General features: G+C 37.4%; 1 protein-coding gene across 5 annotated transcripts in view; it reads right to left on the reverse strand.

Moving 5' to 3' along the window:
- SDG37 (SET domain group 37) overlaps positions 1 to 26,435 on the reverse strand; it is a 344,199-nt gene that overhangs the window by 217,010 nt on the left and 100,754 nt on the right. For all 5 annotated transcript variants that reach the window (XM_089431018.1, XM_089431023.1, XM_089431004.1 and 2 more), the window contains one exon: positions 8,707 to 8,795. In XM_089431018.1, the coding sequence (XP_089287144.1) occupies positions 8,707 to 8,795 (89 nt within the window). The remainder of the gene's footprint in view (positions 1 to 8,706; positions 8,796 to 26,435) is intronic.

Here is a 26,435-nt window from a genome sequence, read left to right on the forward strand (position 1 = left end):
TGAATGAAAGTCAAATGCATCTTTTTGTTATCCTCTTTCATCAGAATATATACTAGTACCATCTCTCGCAGTAGTAAGGAAAAAAGTAGACTAAGGACCAAGGGGGCAGCCTCATTTTGTGAACCCCTGGTCTCCTCTCAATCTGCGAACTTTATGTACAAAGAGGGATTTAGACCCTCGTTTTTTTTCAGAAGATAATACATAGCAACCGACTTTTTCAAAAAAAAAAAAAAAAAAAAAAAAAAAAAACACTAGCACTATCACTGAAATTGCAGCAACTGGATTTCGAAAAGATGGCATATTATTAAAATTTAGTCTGTGCCATCCACATCGAAGGTATATCTAACTGTTAACCAAGATGCCTTATTTTCGGTTATCTTCGTTGGAATTTGGCAAATCAAAATTGTGGACATCATGAATGTTTTGTTCAGATTGCAATTTCAGTATATTGTTGCTCAAATTGCAATTTTGTGCTTTGAATCAATTTAAAGGCCACATAAAATACTAAAAAGCATAAATATGATTTGATAAACTTGAAGGTTAAGTCATCTGACACAGGGACATGGAACACGAAGGACATGAGGATTCGAGTGTCGAACACGAACATGTTAACCCCGCAGAACAGGACACGTTATATATAGATATATTAAAAAGTAGATATTTCTTACAGAAATTCTCATTCATGATACAATTTCATTGATTCAAACTTCTCTCTTGAAAAACGGTCGAGCCGACTATGAAATGGTCGAGCCAGTCCGAGCTAACCCCCGATCTGTTCGCTCGGTGAACAAATCGGTCTGGCGGCTAGTTTGTTACCGCCGGTGACCGGTTCGGTAACAAACTGATCAGCTCAGCCGAGCCCAAGAAAACTCGGTCAGTTTAGCCAGTCACGCTGACGCATGGCCAGTTTGGCTTTTTTGGGGGGGGGGGGGGAAACGGACCCCTCACTGCATTCAAATTGGGTTTTAGCTTTGTTTGAGGTTCATTTACCTTTCCCAAGCCTATAAAAGTTACCCAAACCCCTCACATTTCCTCACAGCTATCTCATTGCATTTGTGTGAGAATTTGTGAGGAGTTTGTGAAGAGCTATGGAGTTTGTTTTTGGAGCAGCAGAGTCTCGGGCAACCATTGGAGCATCAATGAGGAGCTTCTTGGGCAGCCATTGGAGCAACATTGAGGAGTTAGTTTGTTGGAGCAGCATTGAGGAGGCGGTTTGTGCCTAGAGGTATTTTTTTTCCACTTCTAAAATCTGTTTTTGCTTCTTCTTTTTTGTGCAAAACTGGAAATTGAAAAGAGCTTTTTTGTAAAAGAAATGAACATTGAAGCAATGTTATTTTTTTTGTTTTCATTTTCATATTTTTCCTTTCATTTCCAAGTCCAAAAACGGCTCCTAGAGTGAAAGATGTTGCTTGGGCATATGTTGAAATGATTGATAATCAAATGCATTGCTAATTTTGTCATAGAAAAATTGAGGGTGGAGGGGGCATTCATAGGCCGAAACAACACTTGGCTGGTATTAGAGGCCAAAATTACTCCATGTGAAGCACCATCAGAATAAATTGAGGAGATTAGGAAGGAGTTGCTAAATAACTTTGAGAAGTTTGAGCTAGGAATAAAGAAATAGAGGCTGAAATTAGGAGGAAGAGGAGTATACAACAAATGATGGCTGCCAACCCCAATTTTTATTATGAGGGCTCTTCATCTGTCCCTTGCACTAATGCATCCAACACTTTTAGCTATGTTCCTCCCTCTTTGGAGTCTATGCAAGAAAAGGGTAAGGGTAAAATGAAAAAGAGGGGTGATACCAAAAGTTATTTCACACCCTCCTCTCCATCAGATGCACATGGTACTCAAGCTAGTAGATGTCATATGCAGCTCACTATAAATGACCATTGGAAGAAAGAATTGAGGGAGACTGTCTGTGATTACATAGCTAGATGGTGGTATGATTCTGATATCCCCTTCAATGCTTCTCGTTCTCCATATTATGAACCTATGTTTGATGCCATATTTGTTGTTGGAAAGGGCTTCAAAGGCCTTACTTTGCATGAGTAAAGGGGATCTCTTTTACAAAAATAAGTTTCCTCTATTGATGAATATTTGAAAGATTTCAAAAGCTCGTGGGCAAAAACAGGATGTACCATCATGTCAGATGGATGGACTGATCAAAGGAATTGTACCATCATAAACTTTCTTATCTTTTCCCCACAGGGAACCATGTTTCTAAAATCAGTTGATGCATCTGATAGGGTGAAAGATGAACACTTTTTGTTTCAGCTTTTGGATGAGGTTGTTGAAGAGGAGGGGTGGCTAATGTTGTTCAAATCATCACAGATAATGTCTCTAATTATGTTCTTGCTAGTAAAATGTTAAGAGGAAAAACACAAAACCATCTTTTGGACCCCATGTGCTGCACATTGCATAGACCTCATGCTTGAGGATATTGGCAAAATAGATTGGGTCAAGAACACTGTAGAGCATGCCAAAAGCATAACAAAATATATCTACAATCACTCATGGATTTTGATCCTGATGAGGAAACACACAAGGGGCAAGGATATTCTTAGGCCTGCCATCACTAGATTTGCAACTCATTTTTTGACATTGCAATCTATGTTTTCCCAACATAGAAACTTGCAAAGGGTGTTTTCCAGTGATGAATGGAATGAATGCCAATGGTCTCGCAAACAAGATGGCAAAGATGTGAAAAAGAAAGTTAATGAAGAAATATTTTGGAAAAAGGCAGCAGAGATTGTGAAGGTTGTTGAGCCACTAGTTAAGATGCTGTGGTTGGTGGATGGGGAAAGATTGGCTATGGGCTTCATTTATGAGGCTATGGATCAATCAAAGGAGCAAATAAAGGCAGTATACAAGGATAGAGTGGCTAAATATGGGCCCATTTGGGCAAACAATGATGAAAGATGGAACAATCAACTCCATCGCCCTATACATGCAGCTAGGTATTTTCTGAACCCAAGGTAACATTATAAAGCTCTAGAGGCAGATGCTTTGACTAGGGAGGTTAGATATGGATTGATTGACCGCATGATCCCCAAGGAGAGTGATCATCTAGAGATACACTGACAGATCACTTGTTTAAGCAAAGCCATAGGTACCTTTGGCAAGACCTAGCAAGGATTGCAAGGGAAGCAGATGAGCCAAGTAAACAAAAATTTCAATTTTCAAATTTTTATTTTGTTAATATGTTTATAATTTGAAAGTTGGATATAATTTGTTGAGCTAACTCATTACACTACTATGTTTTTTACAACACAATGGTGCAAGGCTTTTGGTAGCCATTGTCCTCAATTGCAGAAGTTTGCAATTTGTATTTTGAATCAAACTTGTAGTGCTACTATGTGTGAGCGCAATTGGTCTGTCTTTGAGAGGATTCACACGAAGAAGAGAAATTTTTTGGAACAAAAACGGTTAAATGATCTAGTCTATGTCCAATACAACCTCCGACTAAGATGCAACCAATTGTTGAACAAAAGACCTGATACAGATCCCACTGTGTTGGTAGATATTGATCCAACATCAGATTGGGTAGTGGAGAGTCATCCAGCAGAGTTTGATTCTGATGAGGACATTGGTCTTGATTTGGATTTATATATGGAGGCATTAGTTGAACATAATGTTCAGTCGAATGCAAATCTACTTATACCAGACCCAACCCCAAGTCCTCCAATAGCAGGCACTTCCTTTACTAAGCCACGACGGAAGCACATCCCTCGTCTATCTCAGCATGCAGTTGTTGCACCTGCTAGTGCTACTACTTCTACAGTTGCAATTGCAGATGGTGATGAGGAGGAGGAGGAGCCATGGGTTTCCCTGTCTGACTCTGAGTCTGAGCCAGATGATGTTGCCTTCTCTAGCACTAGCCAGTAGTACTAGTGACTAGTGATTTTTATAGTTTACTTTTGTTGTAGAGGCCATTTAGAGCCTCCTTGGTTATGTGTTTTTGTTTTGATCTCTATATCATGTATGTATTGGACAGTGCACTGGGTGCCATTTTGATATAATGGATATATTCATGAGCCTACTTTGATCATATGTTGTCTTCTCTCTTTATTCTAATGTTTTGTGTTTGGAAACGTGAATGAAAAACTTTAAAATTATGTTTTTTCATAAAAATAAATATTTAATATATTTTTTACAATGACCGAGTCATTGAAATCAAACCAGCTGAATTGATACCGAGTCGGAAACAGAGTCGGAGCTGGAGCAGACCCTCGGCCGTTTTCGAACCCAAGTCCGTTTTTTAAAACATTGATTCAAACATAGAACTTCATCTAGATGTAAGTTTTACAAAGTAACATTATGCATACAATTACAATTGTGACATAAATGATAAACGTATTCATCAATGATCCAGTAGGAGAAATACAAGATATTGTAGTTTTCTCATTAAGTCATCAAAATCAAAATGTGTTACATAGGTAGTAGCAATGCCAATGGCAAACAGAAATAGCAAATACAAAATAACTACAAGCCTCAAGGCAATAGGTAGCTCATGAGTCATAAATCCTCATCATTAAAATCAACATCATTGTACTCATCATCATGGTCACCACTACTCTCCTCTGTTGCATCCTCCTCCTCTGTATCCAATGTCATCTCTGGATCTGTTGGTGTGGAGAATGACCTCTCTATAGTATCAGCGTCATCAAAAGTGACAGACTCTAATCCTGGGTCATTAAGATCCAAGTTGGTCAATTCCAACTCAACATTGTTGTCCAAACCCATATCATCAGGAAATACATCCCAAATCTTTGTCTTTCCCTTCAACCACTCATCCCTCTGCCTACCACTCATCCCTCTGCCTGTAAATAAGACGAAGGTTGGTGTGCACATACAGCATTGTCTCTGCCTTGGACTGCTCAAGCCTTCTCTTCTTGACACTATACAAATTCCCATATGTGCTCCAATTCCTCTCACAACAAGAGGATGAAGTCACATGAGAAAGGAGCCTCATGGCTAACTGTTGTAGAGGAAGGCTTGTTGCCCCATGAGTTGCCCACCAAGAATAGGGCTTCTTAGCCCCCCTATCTCTAATCACATCATATCCTACAAATTGACCAGTGCCAATGGAAAACTCTGCAAAGTCATCCTCCACCTCATCAAGGGATGCTCTATCCTGAAAAATTCACCTCAATGCATCTTTCCTCCCCTGTGAAATTTCCCCATCCATGTGAGGAGGGAATCTGCGGGAAGGTCCACCATTCAGCGACTCGTGGTTGTAGTATTTTGGGTTCAATGAGTGAGCCAAACAATGTAAAGGTGTGCAATTCTTGTCCCATCTGCTGACAAGAATATCATTTATGGTGATGACGAAGGCCTTTGATGATGTCTCATACTCGGGGCACTCACTCTGTAAAATAATGCTCCTCCCGGACTCAATCATGGAATCTCATCCCTCTTAAACCTCTCTTAGGATGGGTTGGTCTATCTCTGCAAATCGAAGCAAAGAAATGATAGGTTCCATGATTAGAATAAGTAGATCTACCCTCTCCCACCAAGCATCATCTAACACTGTGTCCTTCACTCTTTTTGAGGCTATTTGATCTGTCTTTCTCCAAAAAGACCAAAACTTTGAAATAACCATGGCCCCGAGAGCGGTCTTGACCTCCCTCAACCTCTTCAACATGATGAATGAAGAGGCAAATTGTGTATCCGCAATCTTCAACATTGATAGGTTGGCATACTCCTTATAGATAGTGAGGGCATTTGTATGATTTTGTACAAAGTTGGGGATATGACGTGCATCCTCAATAATACTTCCAATCCAAAGCACATCAAAAGGAACAGATTTAAGTGCTAAATTCAAAGAATGGGCAATGCAAGGTGTCCAAAATACTTGTGGATATTTAGCTTCCACAATCATGTCAACAGTCTTGCAAAAATGTGCATTATCTGTAATGATTTGCATAAAAGAATCAACACCTACATCTTCAATAGCCTTAATAAACAACTCACGCATATTTTGTGCATCTTTGTATTGTCCACTAATTTCAGGAAAATTTGACCATTCAAGGAAGACACCATGAAGTTGATGAGTGGGTGTCATCGTATATCTGTCCATCCATCAGAAACAATGCTAACTCTAGATGTTGACCATGTTGATTTAATAGGCTCAAGCATTTTGTCCACCTCTTTCTTTACCTTTGTCAACAACGTGGTTCTAAACTTCTCTAACCTAGGAGGCACATACCCTGATGGAGCCCCTTGCGTTAGAGCTCAGCGCATCTCAACAAATAAATAAAGGTGAGCGTGCAACATTAAAGGATATGAAGTTCTAATAGAAAAAAATACAATGGTGAGATCAAGCTCTTCTCATTTCTCTTTCTGAAAAATCTTGTCCATTGGACCAAGTGCCATTGTCTTTCTTTTTGCTGCTTGTCCCCCACAAAAACTCTCAAATGGAAATTTTTTGTTGTTTTTCCTCAAGAATGGAAGGGGGTCTTCATTCTTGTTTTTTTAAATGTTGTAGCCACCTTTGCCATACCAACATTGGCCTCTTTTTCCATTTCCTTCCTCTTAGCTAAAGAGACGTGTACATGTTGCAATTCCACAACTTGGTAAAGCCAACAAATGAGCTTTCACACGGTAATATGTGCTCATGAAATGAATTTTGCAATAGTTGCATTTCCAAGCAACATTGTCTCCTCCCTTCATCTTGCTCCCTGGCCCTTACTCTTGTGACATATTTCCACAAGGAATATTTGTTATCTTGAGGTTGTTGTCTTCCCTCAACATTTGAAGTTGTTGTTGCAGCCCCACTTGCAATAGAGGGAACACTTGCAAACCCTAATGAAATTGGAAGAGGAGGGGCATCTCCAATGGGGACATTCTTCCCCTTCCTTTGCCCCTTCCCTGTTGTCGTTGATTGAGCCATGAATGCTGTAAAAAAATAAAGAAAAAATTGCACAAATTTGTAAAACATATGCACATGCAAACTGTTGTAATAAAAATGCAAAAAAAAATAAAGAGAAAATGCACTTACCTGTTGCTTGAATCGCCTCCAAAAAGCTCCCACACCCTTTGCTCTTCGCTCTCAAAAAAACCACAACAAGAGAGAATGACTTTTGTGAAGATAGAATGGGCCAAATCGCACTTTTAGAGCCGTGCAGAGGTCAAAAACTTGTGATGTGTGTCCTGGAATTGGGACATAATCGGACACGATCTAGAGGACACGTGTCCCACAGAATCATGTCTGATTCATTTGATTCGGGACACGTTGGGCCTGGGCAAAGAATCTGGTTTCTTAGCTTAAAAGTGTTATAGTTATTGAACTTTTAATTATAGAGGATGGGTCACTATCACACTAAAACAGACCAAAAACAGGGGCATTACTGAGCACTTCGTCAAGTGATCACAAGGTACACCAACCTTGTCCAAATGTCAGTTAAAGGGCCCTATTTCCAACCAACTCCAGTGGGCCCATGGTGGGAGGTCGGTCTTCCCACCTCTGCAGTGCGAACCCGTTCAAAACCAAGCCCGAGTTCGACCTCATGTGTGGGTCCCATTCGCAATCGGCATAAACGTTGGTGAACAGGATAGAGGTCGACCTGGAATGACGTCATATCGTGGAATAAAGCAAGTCGAACCCCGACCTACGAGAAATGTCCTAACCCCGACTTGTCTTGAAATCATGGAGGTCGAATCTCTTTTGCCGCATTTACACCTTGTTATAATCATTACATTAACTTTTAAACTTTATTATAAATAAATTATTTTAAGTTTAAGGGGATGAACTACCTCTTTATAATGGTTTTTTTTCCAAGTCCTATTATTGCGATGGAATAAAATAAAAAAACATAACGAGCTTTTTTAATATTTTAATATATCATTTCTGGTTACATCAAATAAACACACGAGTGAGGAACCAAATGTATGACTATGTATATGAACCAAATTGTCATTGCACATTGTATTAAAAACACAGCTGCAAGCACATGATCATGGCTGCGGAAGTCATATTACGAAAAAAGACTCAAGGTCTGTGCACCAATCACAACTTAAATAAATAAAATTTTTAAATTTTTAAAAATAAATGAAATTTGTTTTCTAATGTTAAACTTATACATTCTTACTTAAATTTTTAAGTCAAAAGTTGGTTAATAAAAGTTAAAGCTAGTGGCTGGGATAATAATATATGCTTTATAATTATTATAAACAATATAAATTGAAAATGTTATATTGTAAATTATATTATAAAATAATACAACATAATAATCTAATTTTAAGTACCAACTTAACCCAACATCAAATTGATGTATGAAACCCCTTGTTCCTCAAACAAAGAGACCCGCTATGCAATAATTTCAGTGCTTAAATAATAATTAAACAATATATACAATCAAATAACAATAATTTAACCAATATGAAAAAATTAATACATATATATAAAACAGTAGAATTCACCAAGAATAACTGAGATACTCTCCATCAAGTGGGTGTGGATGAGGTCAGATGCAAGAGTTATGTGATCTTGATGGCACAGAAAGGTCTCTCATAGGATGGCAATTTAACCGAAGGACAGCTATCAGCAGCATTCCCAGATTGGAAAAAAAAATACAAAGAGAAAAAAAGGGTTGAATTTTCAATTAATCTAAGTAGCTGGCCACTGAAGTAAAAATGTCCTTTCCTAGATATCCTCAAAGCCATGTTTCTAGACTTTTAACTCAGCAAAGGATTTTCGATTACCTGTGGTTTATGATCGAAATAACGGGATAAATTCCAGTCCCCATTGGCCTTAGTTCACTGTCACAAATAGTGTGCGCATTGCAAGAAAACTGCACAAACCCGACCACATCAAATATTTAAGGATCTTGCAAGGATACATGATTGGAAATTTTAAATATACTATATCTTCTTGCTGCATTTTTTTTAATCTGGCCTGCTGCGGAAATGAGAAAATAAAAAGTCAAAAGTAAAGGAAGAAAAAGTGCACAGCTTGTATTTAAGACATGCCATTTCATTACGTTTTGAGCCTATCCAGTACCATACAACCTGATTTATTTGTATCCGTGCATGACTATTGGCTATTCCTTGCCTACTTAGGAGTTAAGTGTTAGCCTTTGACATTAACAACTGACACTAAAATTTTAACTCTGCATGGGTTCTTCATTAAACTCGCAACTAGAAAATACATGCAAATTGAAGGGTATGGCCAATGTTAATTAATCACGGCCATTGGCCATTCTTTCTTGTAGACAGGCTTTCAGCTGAACCCAAAATTTTCACCAAAAATCTTGCCCTTGGAAGAAAAAGTGCACAGCTTGTATTTATGACATGCAATTTCATTACGTTTTGAGCCTCTCCAGTATCATACAACCTGATTTATTTGTATCCGTGGGTGACTATTGGCTATTCCTTGCCTACTTAGGAGTTAAGTGTTAGCCTTTGACATTAACAACTGACACTAAAATTTTAACTCTGCATGGGTTCCTCGTTAAACTCGCAACTAGAAAATGCATGCAAATTGAAGGGTACGGCCAATGTTAATCTAATTGTGGCCATTGGCCATTCTTTCTTGTAGACAGGCTTTCAGCTGAACCCAAAATTTTCACCCAAAATCTTGCCCTTGACCGTTTGCATTTCAATAATTCTAGTGAAAAAAACAGTCCTCCACAAAATTGAAGAAAAAATTTCTTGCAAAAAACACTTCAGTTGCACATAAAGTTTCCGTATTTCCGTACAAAATTGCCTTTGGCCAATTACTATTCATTCATTTCATTTTGTACAATTGAATAAAAAATTGAACAATTTAATTGCAGCGCCATACTATTAAATTGGACTTCAGTATTATTGAACATGTCACATTTTCGTCAGGGAAATAATAAAATCTGGCATAATTTTGAAAGAATTTAAAAGAATTTTTTGAAAATTTCAAATTTTGGATATTCAAGATTTTTGATGCCACTAAATTTATTTTCACCATAACAAACAAAACAAAACAAAAACCATTTAGCAAAATCATAGACAAAATTGTAGTGTTGCCTTATTTAATTAGAATCACTTACAACCAGTTTATTGCAGCAATGTATAATCTAATTGGAGTTCCGAGCAACCAATTAATTGTAGCAATGTATAATTTAATTCAAGTAACATACGATTTAATAAAATACCATACGGCCAATCAATTGCAGTGCCATTGCAATAAATTAATTGTGATGCACCCTGCAATTTAATTAATTGAAACGCCTGTACAACAACAAAATAGCCTATCCTCGTCCGTACATTCCTATTTGCAGTCCCACTGGCTGCTTCATATCATGTACAATCATCATCTGTACAGCAGCCGTCATTCATCGGTAGATCAATCGCCATTATTGTGGTACAGACCCGTACATCGCCGCACTCTATACAGTCCAGTCAATTTCGGTACATGCTGTCCAGAGGACGGGGTAGGATGCAGCACTGTACAAACCACTCATCATACATCTTATTAATTAAAACCAGACTAGATTTGTTCAGGCGTGTAAGCAATGAAATCTTTAGAGTAAGGGATGACATCTTATTAATTAAAACCAGCCTAGATTTGTTCAATCGTGTAAGGGATGAAATTTTTAGAGGTGCTAGTACATAAATTTGATTCAAAATTAAAATAAATCTAGACAAGTTCTATATATTTTCACTGAAATCATTTTATTTCATTGTTAAAATAAATCTAGGATATATATAGAGAGAGAGATAATTCGCTTGTTTAGACTGTTGGGTGCCACTAATCAGTATCTTTCGTTCTTTTTCTAATTTTAATAGTGAAAATGTCCTCCATTCTTTATTCCATTACAACTTATTTGTATTGAAGTGATCTTTTTATAATTAATTGTAATTATGCACGGTACAAGTTATATTTGAAATCCACTCCACGTTTTAATCTGTAATATGTTTCATTTTCGAGACAAAAAGTGGATAATGCTGGCTGAGAATTTGAATCTCAGTAATAAATATCCGAACTCAGGAAAAATTGATACTAAAATTAAGTCATTCAGATTTAAAAACTTACAAAGAAAACATGATAAATTATTAAATTCTAATAATAATAAAGATATAAAATATAAACCTTAATAATAAATATACTGAAAAGAAAACTCTCAGCAGAAGCCAATGGGACGGCAGATGCCACTGAATGGCTTCTCTATTCGGCTCGAACTCATATCATGAAAAAGCTCTGGATCGAATCACTTTGAAAATAATTGTGTTCACAAGAGCAAACAAGATTACAGGAGTTCACAGTAGTACAAGTTATATTTGAAATCTACTCCACGTTTTAATCTGTAATAGGTTTCATTTTATAGAAAAAAGGTAGATAATGCTGACTAAGAAAATGAACCTCCCTAAAAATATTCTAACGCAGGAAAAATTGATACTAAAATTAAGTCATTCAAATTTAAAACCAAATAAAACGCTATAAATTATTAAATTCTAATAATAATAAAAATATAAACACTAATAATAAATATACTGAAAAGAAAATTCTCAGCAGAAGCCAATGGAATGCAGATGCCAGCGAATGCCCACTCCATTCAGCTCGAACTCGTAGTATGAAAAAGCTCTCCTCGCAGCAGGGATAGCCTGACCATACCCATGTTATAGAAGACGAACCTATTTTTTCCAGATATTTCTTTTTGGAAAAAATAGAAAAATTAAAATAAAATTATTGGAATTTTATACTTTTAAATAAGTTACATGACAGAAAAATTCCACAAGAAAAACCATGGAAGTCCCAAAACTGCTGGTAATTTCAGGACAGGCTGAGAGCACCTGTTGGACAATATTATTTTAATTGACACTAATATTAATTAAAATGACTATTAATGATATTAATTAAAAGGACTATTAACTTTTGTCCGCATGGGGTAGCTCAAGTGGCAATGGCCGTGGAAATGAAGTCTCACCGAACCGGAGATCTTGGGTTCGATTCTTGTGCTACCCTCCCTGGAAATGGGGTGAATAACGGACATGTAAAATCTCGAAAAATGAGAAGGTCCCACCTAAGCTTACAAAAAAAAAAGGACTATTAACTTTTAAGCTTCATAAAAATGTACTATAAAAGGGCAAGATAGAAAAATTTATATGACATATATAAAGTGTTGATTTCGGGTAGCATTGGATGTGTTTTAGGCCTCAACATTTGCAGGGAAGTTTAGACACATGCATTCCACAATACCCAGAAATCGTTTTGGGAAATTCCACCCGGAAACAGTTTTATTAAAATAATTAATTATTTTTAATGGGTGCTTAAGTTTAAACTTAGGAAATTAAAATAATTAAGGGGTATTAATTTAACTCTAGGTGAAACTTCTAGAAAAAGACGAGGATAAAGCCAAAATGATCCAAGCCATTGATTAGGATCTAATCTGGGTCGTTGGTTCTCAACAAAAGGATTATAAAAGGAGGCTTTAGCAGCATTTAATCACATCGAGTTGAGATCAGAAGATCGAATTTCTGAAGCACAACAGTTGCCGAAAAGAGAATTCGAAGTGATCTTTCAAATGATGGGCAGGGATAGTTCCGGTTGGAGATTTCCCTTGAACCGGAAATACTCAGCAGAGGAGGCAGAGAGAGATCCGGGAGAGGCTACGCAGAGGCCAAGCTAGCAACGTAGGCTGACGCTAAGGTAGCGCAGAGCCTTGAGGAGGTCCGTATTTTTTGCTAGAGGAATCGATTTATGAAGCCAGAAGCAGCGGTGTGAGACCAGGAGGTGGAAATCGAAGTTCCTAGAACATAAATCGATCAGGAGAGGGAGTGACGCTGTGATGTTGGGCTGACGCATTGACTACGCAGAGGCAGCACAAAGGCAGCAAGGGGCAAGCCATTTCTATCGCAGGATCAGTCGGGATCGCCTGTGATAGTCTGAGGTAACTCTCACTATTCTTTGCCAGTGATATTCTCTATACAGGATAGCTAGCAAGGCATTCAGAGATTGTATTCAGAATTACTACTGCACAATAATAAAACCCTCCGCTGCTACACCGGTTTTCCCACATTGGATTTTCCCTGGGACATTTGTCCAAAAATAATTGTGTAGATGTGTTGTGTATTTCTTTCTTATTTCCGCATTTTATTTAAATGGTGAAGGTTGCAGTGTATTAGTTTCGGTGTGTAAATAGTTTTGTTCAGTAATTAACAAATAGAAGAAACGTAATTAGTTGCTGCAGTAGAAATTTGGGCATCCAAATTTTCACATGGTATTAGAATTGCAGGTGAAACAAGAGAGCAATGCCGAAAGAGCCCACCACTAAAGGAGGAAGGGAGTTCGAAATTCCTACAGAGGTGGCAATTCGAATCCCCAAAGGGAGTGAGTAGTTCAGGCCAGGAGGGCAAGATTTTCGTGGTAAATATCTCTCTGAGTGAGTCGACAGAGAGGTAGGATTTCCAGATCGAGATTTGTCAAAGGCAGAGGGCGCAGCGCAGCAAAAGCTTCAGCGAAGAGGGGATCCTGGTGTGACGCAGTTTTCTGCAGACAGTTGCTACGCAGAAAGACATCAGAAGGAATAAGAGACACTTGAGGGAATTTTTTCCTCAGAGAATTCCTAGCCAGGGAATTCGAACTCTCATTTGCTGAGCAGCAGCAAGAGAGAGGAGGTCATTCGACTTTTTCGAGTGGCAAAAATGGCAGTCAGTACGTTCAGAAATCAGGATTGGTCAGATGGTGCATCCAACTATGTGATCTGGAAGGCAAGGATGTCATGCCTTCTGGATGAACATTTTCTCAATGCCTACATCGACAGTGTGGTAGTTGTGCCCGCGAACCTAGATCTGCTTAAAAAGTACAAGGGATTAATGGCAAAGACAAAGAGAATGATCCTTGACAAAGTGAAGGATCATGTGGTCTGTCACATCGCTAGCAGAGGGATTGCCAAGGAGATGTGGGATGCATTGTTGACGTTGTATCCAGGATCTTCCGAGCAACGGAAGATGTACTTAGAGCAGAAGATGAGGTCCACACAGATGCGGGAGGGGGAACGTAATGATATGTTCCTTGCAAAGCTTCAGTAGACCCAAGATGAGCTAGCAGTTGTGGGGTCTACACCTCAGACTTCCAAGATGGTAAGATTGGCCCTCAACTCAGTTTCAAAGGAGTGGCAAGTATTTTTCTAGAGCATCCTGGGTAGGGAGAACTTGCCAGACTGGAAGGAATGTGGGAAGCTCTTAAGCAAGAGGAGTTGAGGAGAGACTTGGTCAAGTGTAAACTTGAAGGAAGCAGCAGTAGTGGGTCGAAGCCCAAGGAGAAGGAAGAGAATGCAGCCCTCGTATCCAAGGGGCAGCAAGAGCAGCGGAAGAAGAAGAAAGATGTTTCGAAGATCAAATGCTTCAGGTGTGGTGAATTTGCTCACTATGCAACACAGTGTCCTCTCAGGAAGAAGGACAAAGATGAGAAGCATGATCCGAAAGTTGTACCCGCAAAGATCGAGGAGGAGTTTGCCATGGCAACTGAGATTCCTCCAGGAGGGAGGTGGGTTGATTTAGAACTGCAGTTGGGCATGATCCTTGAGGAGTCCACCTCTAGGATCAATACCTTGCTACGGGAGCCCAGATCAGTAGTAGCAGGCTGAACCGAGTCAATTGATGCAGAGGAGTGTCGGAGTGACAGTTGCAGTGGCTAGGAGTGCCAGAGACTGAGAAGCGCAGAGCTAGAGTTGACAGCAATACAGTTGGCCCAGAGCAGAGTCAACAACAGCGCAGAGGCTTTAGAGGGTCAGCATAGAGACTAATAGCAGTCAGAACTCCAGCAACGAGATGCATCATACTGAACACTAGTTCCGTAATTTGGGATGCTTTTACGTTGCTAATGTAGTAGCAGTAGCATTTGGAGAAGGTTGCAGTGCAGATACAGTATTGGCAGTGGCAGTGCCAGCAGCAGCACGGATGCAAAATTGAGAGGGAGTTGTAGTACGGATGCAGTGTTGAAAGTGGCAGGGTCAGCAGCAGTATAGATGCAGAATTTGCGCAGTAGTTGGTGGACAGGATGTCAAACATCAGCAGCGCAAAAGAAGGTTACAGAACAGAGTGATGCTTCAGTGGTGTGCATTGTTAGAGCACATTCCTCGCTAAGAGGGAGCGTTGATCTCCGGGAGTCTTGGGCACATGCATTCCACAATACCCAGAAATCATTTTGGGAAATTCCACCCGGAGACAATTTTATTAAAATAATTAATTATTTTTAATGGGTATCTAAGTCTAAAGTTAGGAAATTAAAATAATTGAAGGATATTAATCTAACTATGGGTGAAACTTCCAGAAGAAGACGAGGATCAAGACAAAATGATTTGAGCCTTGATTAGGATCTAATCTCGGTTGTTGGTTCTCAACAGAAGGATTATAAGAGGAGGCTTGAGGGGCATTTGGAAATCACATCGATTTGAGATCAGAAGATCGAATTTCTAAAGCACAGCAGTTGCCAGGCAGAGAATTCGAAGTCATCTTTTGCAGTGAGGGGTAGTGATAGTTCCGACTGGAGATTTCTCCTGATCCGAGAATACTCAGCAGAGTAGGCAGAGAGAGATCCGAGAGATGCTGCGCAAAGGCTAAGCTGGCCAGCGCAGTCTGACACTAAGGCAATGCAGAGCCTTGAGGAGGTCCATATTTTTTTGTTGGAGGAATCAATTTCTGAAGCCGGAAGCCGGGGTGTGAGACCAGGAGGTGAAAATCGAAGTTCCTAGAAGGGAAATCGATCAACAAAGGGAGTGATGTTGTCCCTAGACGCTGTGACGTTGGGCTGAGGTAGTGACTGCACAAAGGCAGCACAGAGGCAGCAACGGGCAAGCCATTTCTATGGCTGAACCAGTCGGGATCGCCTGTGATCGTCTGAGGTACTTCTCACTATTCTTCTGTCAGTGATATTCTCTGTACTGGATAGTCAACAGGGCATCCAAAGATTGTATTCAAAATTACTAGTGCATAATAATAAAACTGTTAGCTGTTGCACCGATTTTCCCGCGCTAGGTTTTTTCGGGGACATTTGTCCAAAAATAATTGTGCAGATGCGTTGTGATTTCTTTCTTGTTCAGTTTCTTGTTTCCGCATTTTATTTAAATGGTGAAGGCTGCAATGTATTAGTTTAAGTGTTTACTGTAGGAAACATTAATTAATTATGTTCAGTAATTAACAAATAGAAGAAACGTAATCAGTTGCTGCAGTAGAAATTTGGGCATCCAAATTTTCACATTAAGTGTAGTATCTTAATTAAAAACCATTAAAATCCCAAAATAGTTGGTAATTTCAAGACAGGCTGAGAGCACCTCTTGGACAATAATATTTTAATTGAAACCAATATTAATTAAATGGACTATTAACTCTTAAGCTTCATAAAAAGTTACTAAAAAGGGCCAGAAAGAAAAATCTATATTACATATATAAAGTAAGTGTAGTATCTTAATTATTTTTTTGCTAAGTGGACTTAAGTGAGTTCAATTTGATAAACCTTTTCATATTTATGAATGAGGAAGGTTAATTACTTTAAAAAATAATAGTGAAATTAATATTACATTTTATTAAATTATAAAAGTTATAAAGATAAAAAATACTATAAAAATGGTGGCGTAGTTTTCCTTGAATAAAGCTGATGAGTCAGCATGCATTCGCGGATCGCAGCCAGAGATGGTTGTCCTCACTGTTGGTTTGACAACTGAGTTATGATAAGGAAGGTCAGTTAAACCTTTAATAAAATGTTTTTTCATACTACTTAGACTCAAAGAGACACTTGGAGAAAACGATATGGCTATTTCTATTGATTTTATTGAAGATAATAATGATTTTAATATTGAATGTGCTAACTAATTAATGATTTTTGGGTCAAATAATTGAAAAGATAGACCGGTAACACAAAAAACAATATAATATAAACAATTGATGAAAAAATTCAACCCCCACTCCGGTTATCAGTTTTCTTTATCACTCCATGCATTTAGTTTTAAATCCAAGCATGATAAAAATTCTAAAATCTGGAAATGACAATATTTTCTGAAAACACTAATTTAGAGATTTCACCACCACTGAAATTGCAGAAATAAAACACAGCAAAATTATGACAGCCACACACAAAAAATAACACAGTGATTTTTGGTCAATGTGACCCTGGAAAAAACCCCTACAACTCTTGGGGAAAACCAGTTTGAGAGCGCTTCTTTATTTCTAAAAATGCTTTTACAGAGAAACTGAAATACGCAGTGAAAATTCCAGCAACCACAAATTACAACTTATCGTGATTTCCGTGCTTGAACTCCACCTCAAAAATCGTGCCAATCAGTAAACAGCCAAAACATAAATTTTTACAGCAATAAAACAGCATTAAATGTTGTACAGCCTGCCTCGAAAAACGTGCCTGAAACCTATTGTATAGACCGTACAGATTTCAGTAGTAAGGCTGCCTCAAAAATCATGCCCAAATCGGCCTTGAAATTCGTGCCCTTGCTATTGTCCGTCTTCCTCAATTTCTGTGCCTTTCTCCTACTGTACGGTTTTGCCTTGGGATGCGTGCCAATAAATGTTGCCGCCCAGATTTGTTGAAATATCTTCTTGCTGCTCTCCTTCACTTCCTCACTGCTCAAAAATTTTCTCCTTGCTCTCTCTTCTCTTTCTCTCAAATGCTCATAAAAAAATGAATTGATCTCTTTCTCCTCTTCTCCTTTTACTCTCTAAATGACCTTTTGGGTTACCCTAAGATCTAATGGCTGAGATTCATTTAGATCTAGGGATGAGAATAAATGTGCATTTTATTCTCACTTTCTATTTTTTAACTCACCCACTTAGCCTTTTATTTCCATAGTCACTTTTTCACTTTCTAATTCTTCATTGACTTTAATAAAGTCACCTTTAAATTAGAATGTAACTTTACACTTATAAAGTCACTTTTAAATTAATTCGCTTTACCACTTATAAAGTCACTTTATGAGAAAAGTACAAATAAATTTGGACACTTTTCCCTAGGCCAAAGATAAAAGCCTTAGGGAACCACTTGTCCTTGGTACCAAATTTTAACAATTGGCAAATGCACATAAGATATTATACTTCATATCACAATTCCTTATTTTGTAATAACAATGACATAATTATGGGTTCACTCTATTACCCACCAAAAGTGGATGACTCCATAGGAGGAAACATTTCTCCCATACTTCAATCGGCCAGCCAGCAACCTTTGACAGGCCAACACTCGCTTATGACGTGCCATTTTATCTCTACCACCAGCACCAGTCATATGGCTTCTCACGCATCCAGCAAGAGCACATGGATGAAGGTGGGCTTCTAATGAATGAGGGGTTTTGACTATGATCTTGTTCCCTTTTTGTGATTGGTGCTATCACAGATTGAAGTATTCGGTGCTACCACAGTGTGAAGGATTCACCACAATCAAGGTCTCGTGCTATCACAATTTTCAAGGATGAATTGATGGAAGATGTCTTGACTCTAGATTGTAATGGTCTTGGTCGTGTCATCTTTTAAGTCTACTAAAGGAAGAATTTGTGACTGGGTTTTCCCCTCAAGGGGGGTTTTGCCCTAGCAGTGTGCCAACATCTTGTGTCCTCATCTATTTGTTGCTTGGCATTAATCTTGATGATAAGAAAATATAATAAAAGATCTAATAGTAAATACTAATAAAGAAAACATCACAAGTTAATGTCATTAAGAGGAAAATCATTTAACCGCCATCTCTATGGATTTCCAACATGGTATCAGAGCTATGGTCAAAGGCAATTTGAAGAAGGGCAGTTTAAAGATTACAGTGAGCATATTAAAGACACCTAGAATGAAGGAGAAAGAAGTTGGATCATTCCAAAAAATGAGCTTTCGATGACATAACAAGTTTGGATCTATCCCAGGATGGATTCATGACATTTTGGGTAATGGCACAGACTTAATATTTTTGGTACAACTTCACTATGTATAACAGAGAGACATACTCTCCGTGCTATCATAGTTAGGAATGCGGATTGGGGTCAGTCTACCACAGTCACGGTACAATCATTGTCTTGATAGTGATGAGGATCCAGTTTCTCCACCAAAAGAAGGTCTTGATGCATAACGGTACAGTGACTCGGTGCTATTACAAAGGTGAGGACTTCACATCACCTTCACGGACGTACAAACAAGGCATTTCAGAGTTTCACTACAAGGATAAGGTCATATGCTAACCACAGCTTTGGTAATATTACAAGATGTCAACACAGTGGTATTTTAGTACTACCATAGAGAGGAAGTTTTGATACTCCTACAGGAGGAAAGATGATCTCTATGCTTCCACAGTTCGGCGTTATGCTCCCATGCTCTCACAGTTTACTATTATGCTTCCACATTCGATAAGTATTCTCCCTCTGTTCGATACTACTTCAATCCTGTGTTATCACAGTGAAGAAAACTCAGGACTGAAGATGGATAATCATTGCTTGGGCGATATCTACAACAAAGACTGGGTTACTATCTCTATAATGACGAACACAGGGATGACACTACAAGTATATAAATACAACCTTGTCATAAGTTCTCAAATAGAATCAAAGCATGAAGTTGTGTCATCTCATCCGAAATCTTTCCTATAGTCTTGAAGATCTGATTGGATATGTCTGAAGCACGAGGGACCAACTTAAGGTAAATCGAGTAGGTATTGTCAAAATTGCACATGCAAGTCTAATAAGGTGTCAAATTAGAGGTATGCAATTCACAAGGTGCATATGTTTATAAGCATTTAAATTTCTATCATCTCTAATGGTTAGTATGATCCTTTGATTATAACTAGAGTCGGATAAAGATAGTACTCCCTAGATTAGAACCTTAATATTTGTTTTTCTAGAAGTTTACAAATAATCTAGGATGTCAAATAAAAGGTTCTACTGTTGATTGAAAGAATGAACACCTTATCATAGGATTCCATTCTCCATGATTATGTAAAATATCTAATTTAAGAAGTTAAATCATGTCCTTGGTATCAGATATTGTGCTTGTAAGTATATACTACAGGTATAAAGGATGATGGCTTAATACAAAGAGAACACTTCAAGAAATCCTTACTAGGTTTTCCAAGAATATCTCTAGGTATGTTTTCAAACTATACACATTACAAAATTCTCTTAAAGATATGATCATCTTATTTTTGCAGTTTGCATTACATTACTAACATCGTTATGTCTAGCTATCTTGAATCACAAAGATTCTTGTTTGGGTGATTCATCACTTGATAAATCTACCCTACTCTTATTCTTAATTGATTTTATAGAACCCTAGACAGGTTCTCTAGAAAACCCTATCCTAAGGGTATGCTAATGTGAATGTCTGAAACCCTAAATTGCTTAGGGTTATTGGGAAATGTTATTTGAAGTTTTTGTTAATGATGACATGTTTGGGATTTCGATATGATCATGAAAACCTAACTTGTTAGGGTTGAATGATGTTTGTCTGAGATCCCAGATCTTTGAAAGTTTGGAATAGTAGGATTTGCTTTGTTGTGCTATGAAACCCTAGATCCTTAGGGTTTGGTTGATAAGCAAAACCTTTATTGTGTATTTAGAGTCCTAGGAATGAAACCCTAGGTATGTGTTCATCTTGTTGAAACCCTAGCTTAGTCTAGATCAGTACATGTCCAATATGTTAATATTGCCCGACATGTGTTATGCCTATGATTGACATATGATGAGCTTATGATATGATGATGAATTCCTTGACATTTGTATTGAACTAAGTGTTAATGGTCATGAGTCCTAGGGTTTGGAAACAAGCCCTAGTCAAATTTTGGTGGTCTAGGATGATGTTGTTTGAAAATCTAGGGTTTTGTAGCTAAACCCCAATAGTAGTTAAAATTCTCTAGTATGTGTAATATGACAATCAGGAATATATGAATCTATATAGTGATTGCTAAGAATTTGTAGATGGAAAACTAGGTTTACATCGAACCCTAGTAGATGATAGACATGATGTCGATTAAGTTGTGATTGGTTTTGCTTATTAAAGCTCATTTATGAAATCTAGGCATCTTAGTGAGGAGTCTAACATATGAATTTTGAAAGTTGTTAGATTCATTGATTTCATTTGTTTCTAGGGTTTGCTATATGAGAGAACTTTTCATTGAAAGAATATTGAAACCCTAGATATAATGAGTTGTGGATGTGATTTAAGGTTTGTAACAAACCCTGGGCAAGAAGTTGAAGTATTGAAGTATAGTCTCTTGTTGAATATGTTTGTAAAGTCTAAATGCTTCCATTGTTATAAAGATTTTGATATGGCTAACCTCATGCTTCTATAATTTTGGTTGTCCTTGCTATCTGAGTTATGCAGGTACATCCTCTTCAAGTTGGTGAAGATGATCGTAAGTAAAGATGATGTGATAAGCATGATATATGAATGACTCTGAAAAGAAGGATACTCTGATGTTTGTCAGAATAAGTTCGGCAAAATCACATAAAAAATTATTCATCGACGCGTTTCGAACCAACCAGTGTGGTTCATCGTCAGGGCAAGTTGAAGATCCAATCTGAGTGACAAGTTAAATAGGGACAGCAGGCCATTCCAACAACAATATTTTACCGAGTAACAAATAAACAAGACCTCTAATGGCTAGATTTGACCAAGGTCCAAGGTTGCTAAAATCTTTTAGTTAAATTATCTATATTGTTAAAAATACTATTAATATAAATTAATATTATTGTTCTTATAAATAGTATAAATATTAGGGGAAAATTCTATTAAGAATAATATATTAATATTAACGATCTTAATCTTTTGGTAAATCCCATATTATAAGTGTCCGTTGTCTTATATAAATATTAATAATATTATTATTAAATACATATTATTATTATTATTATTAATGACCTAGGGTAACCGAGTAACGGATAAACAAGACCTCTAACGGCTAGATTTGACCAAGGTCCAAGGTTGTTAAAAAACTTTTAGTTAAATTATCTATATTGTTAAAAATATTATTAATATAAATTAATATTATTGTTCTTATAAATAGTATAAATATTAGGGGAAAATTCTATTAAGAATAATATATTAATATTAACGATCTTAATCTTATGGTAAATCCCATATTATAAGTGTCTGTTGTCTTATATAGATATTAATAATATTATTATTAAATACATATTATTATTATTAAAAATAATGGCCTATATATTTTTTACCCTAGGCCATTAATAATAATAATAATAATATGTATTTAATAATAATATTATTAATATTTATATAAGACAACGGACACTTATAATATGCGATTTACCACAAGATTAAGATCGTTAATATTAATATATTATTCTTAATAGAATTTTCCCCCAATATTTATACTATTTATAAGAACAATAATATTAATTTATATTAATAATATTTTTAACAATATAGATAAATTAACTAAAAGTTTTTTAACAACCTTGGACCTTGGTCAAATCTAGCCGTTAGAGGTCTTGTTTATCCGTTACTCGGTAAAATATAGCTGTTGGAATGGACTGCTGTCCCTATTTAACTTGTCGCTCAGATTGGATCTTCAACTTGTCCTGACGATGAACCACACTGGTTGGTTCGAAACGCATCGACGAATAATTTTTTATGTGGTTTTGCCGAAATTATTCTCACAAACATGTTATGGATCACAGAAGTCTAAATTCTATAATACTCTGATGTTGTAAAGAAGAAGTAGAACTCCCTAAGTTAAGAGGGAGCCTGGATGAAATCTCCCTAGGATAAAAGGATGGTTGAGAATATCCTTTGTACAGAAATGATTAGATCCTCTCTGATTAAGAGGGAGTGAAAGATATGGTTCTCTACTTCATGTGTCATGCACTAGACCAGGACTAACAACTGTAAGTTTTAGTGAAGGCCATGAGTAGGAGAAGGAAATTGGAGAATGCATTTTGAGGTGCTACTGAAAGAAGGAAAGCAGGATCCGATTGAAGAATATGTTGTTGCATATGAAGTAGGAAAGAAAAGTGTATGATTGAGGAATCTTCTGTCAAAGATTCGGTTGATAGTCCTACTATGGAAAGTTGAGAAGCAACATCAAGTTGTCTGGAAGACCCCAGAGGTTTGTATTTGATTATGTACATGTGAAAGTATATTAATGACTGGGGTTTTGTTTGTACAAGTAAATCTCTCGAAGGTTTTGATAGCATGTTGGTTACCAATCAGTTTGATTGGGAGAGATTGGTTGGGGTGTTGAGGCTTTGTGAGTGGAGCATTGCCTGGGAGGACATTTGGTCGGCACTTTGTATTGATGTCTAGGTCCTAAAGTTGGACGGGTGTCGTTAGTCATTGAGCTCTAACGCGCACCTGGATTTCTAGGTTGATAGTTAGCAAGTAAGCCTAATGATACCTAGAGAGGTTGAAAGCATGAGTCCATCTTAGTCCCACCTGGATAGATTGCCTTGGTCAAGAATCTAGTCCGTGGCATTGCGATGCCTAAATTGTTGAGAGACCAATGGATAGATTGCTCTGGTCAAGAATCTAGTCCGTGGCATTGCGATGCCTAAATTGTTGAGAGACCAATGGATAGATTGCTCTGGTCAGGAATCTAGTCCATGGCATTACGGTGCCTAAACTTCTTCATAGATGATGTGGTTTGAGACCTTCCATGTACCTCTTTAATTATATGTAAATATGAATACCTCCCTAGTTAAGAGGGAGTGTTGGAAAATATAACTAGGTTTGGTCTTCATAATTGTACTTGAAGTCAAAATGTAATATATTTGTCAAAAGAAAGTGAAAAGAATTTTATTATTAAGTTGAATTGACTTATTAAAGCATGGGTTTCATGCTTGGGTCAATTATAGGTCAAGCCTCCATTATAGGCTTTATGTTATTATCAAAGTCATTTATTGTTGGGTCAAAGAGTCCTCCATCAAGTCATCCTCTTCAAGTCAGCCTCTACAAGTCGGCCTCAAATAAATTGTCTTCAATATATATTCATGTCGGCCTTATACAGTGACACACATATTCATATGGTCATGTCAGCCTATTAGTGATGAACAAACCACTATATATACCCAACTAAGATTTTCGCATTTCATAATCTCAAAACTCGCATTATAGAGAAGTTTCGGCGATGAAGTTTCATTGACCATAGAAGTGTTCGGATTAGGATTTCAGAGATGTATTTTCAGAAGTTTTCAGAGGCTATATTTCCTTGATATGACAAGAAGGTTCTTTGTGCAATTACAGGAGTTCAGACTACAAAGAGCAGGTCTTGGTGTCTCTACGGGAGCTCAGAAATGATGTTTTAATGTCAAATAACTCGGCATTACAGTGAAGACCTTTTTGTGATCGGTGCGACCACAGATTGAAGCATTCGATGCTACCATAGTGTGAAGGATTCACCACAGTCAAGGTCTCGGTGCTATCACAGTTTTCAACTAAGCCACATGACACAAGGACATGAGACACGGAGGGCACGTAAATACGAGTATTCGACACAAGACACGACCTCAGAAACAGGACCTGAGGGACATGTTATATATATATATATATATATGAAAAATATTGAAATATAGTGCCTAATCCATATTTTTTAGAAATTAGAACATCTACAGACATGAATCATGATAATATTTATTTAGTATTTAGTAATTTACTAGTTAGTTTATTAATTTACTACATCAATGATGTTCACAGTTCAATGTTCATTGTTCATGTTATTAACAATTGTTCAAGCACATAAGAAACTACTAACTAGAAATTTAGAAATATCATGATTGATAAAATAAAACTAGAAATTTAGAAGAACTTGTGAACTGTGCTCTCAATGTGAAGTTGTGAATTGTGCTCTCAATGTGAAGTTGTGAGCACTACGCTTGAATCCGACGAAATTTCTCACATTGCACAACAAATTTGATTTCGGTGGCAAACAATGACAAAAAAACCCAAAAATAAACCATGTCGCGGGTTTTAAATGTCACTTTTCGTGGGACATGTGTCCTAAGAGCCAAAAACATTAGGGCACGTTTTTGCCACGTCCAAAACACGTGTCTCGATTGGAGGACACGAAAAAAAACGTTTTCGACACATTTTAGGGCACGTTTCGTGTCCGACACATACAGGACACGAGACCCTAAGGGACGTGTCTTATGACTTATGTTTTCAAGGATGACTTGATGGAAGATGCCCTGAGTCTAAATTGTAAGGGTCTTGGTTGTCTCATCTTTTAAATCTACTAAAGGAAGATGTGACTGGGTTTCCCCTCGAGGGAAGTTTTGCCCTAGCAGCATGCCTACATCTTGTGTTCTCATCTATTTGTTGTTTGGCATTAATCTTGATGATAAGAAAATATAATAAAAGATCTACTACTAATAAAGAAAACATCACAAGTTAATGGCATTAAGAGGAAAATCATTTAACTACCATCTCTATGGATTTTCACGACTCTCTTTCATGATGCATGGCCATCTTATTTCCCCACCTCCCACCCTTGTGTTTCACCATGCCAATCTTGCAAAGGAAAAAGTGATATTTGGTTGCCCCATCTCATAATGACTCATAGGGGCAAGAGAGGTTAAATTGATCTAATAATATGCTAGTTACATTGATTGTATGACTACACTTAGGTCATGCATTATATGCTAACTTCACATAATAATGTAGTTTCATTGCATATTATGTGAGCATTCTAACATCACTCATCTCATTGTTCATGTAGAATAGATTTTTCTTTTTGTATTGATTATTACTTTCATATAAAATATGGGTGATACCCTATGCATGGTGCACATGCTCCCAAACAAATTGATTGCAATTTGCAGGTTATAGGTCTGTGGCCCCAAGGATTGGAGTTTTCATGAACTCCCCATTCGAGCATATGGATCATGTGCTATAAGGTGAGCTCATGTCCCAGTTGGAGATAGATGTTACCCACCAAAAGCGGGTGACTCCATAGGAGAAATTTTTTCTCCCACACTTAAGTCGGCCAACCAACAGCCCCTAACAACAGCCACTAGCTTATGATTTGCCAATTTATCTTTGTCTCTTGCATTAGTCATATGCCTGCTCACCCAGCCGACAAGAGCACATGGACGAAGGTGGGCTTCCAATCTAAAAATACTTTATCCATTTTGCAAACGAGTGCTTATGCTTGTTTGTGTTTGGGCTTTGTATATGGATTATGGAGTAACTTGAAAGAATGAGGGGGTTTTACTAAAATCCTGTTTCCTCACCTTAAATAGGGGTTAATCTTCAGCCCTAGTCTAATGGGATCTCCCCTAATGGCCCAATGGGTATAGGAGGGACACTACTCGATAAGCCTTAATTGAGATAGTGTGTTACATCTACCCATATTCCATAACACTTTCCATCTTACATTACAAGCCCTTATTCCACCTCTATTCTTCAAGTTCAACTGACCATTGGTTCTCTGGAATTTGGCAGCCATATGTCCACATAACTAGGAAGGGACTAGAACTTTGCATGCGGAGCTTGATGTAGCTAAAAGAAAAGGAAAAAGCATATAATCA

The sequence above is a fragment of the Pinus tabuliformis genome, chromosome 6 (genome assembly GCF_031772625.1).
Source record: "Pinus tabuliformis cultivar Carrire ecotype Pingquan chromosome 6, CPIR1, whole genome shotgun sequence".
Lineage (NCBI taxonomy): Eukaryota > Viridiplantae > Streptophyta > Pinopsida > Pinales > Pinaceae > Pinus > Pinus tabuliformis.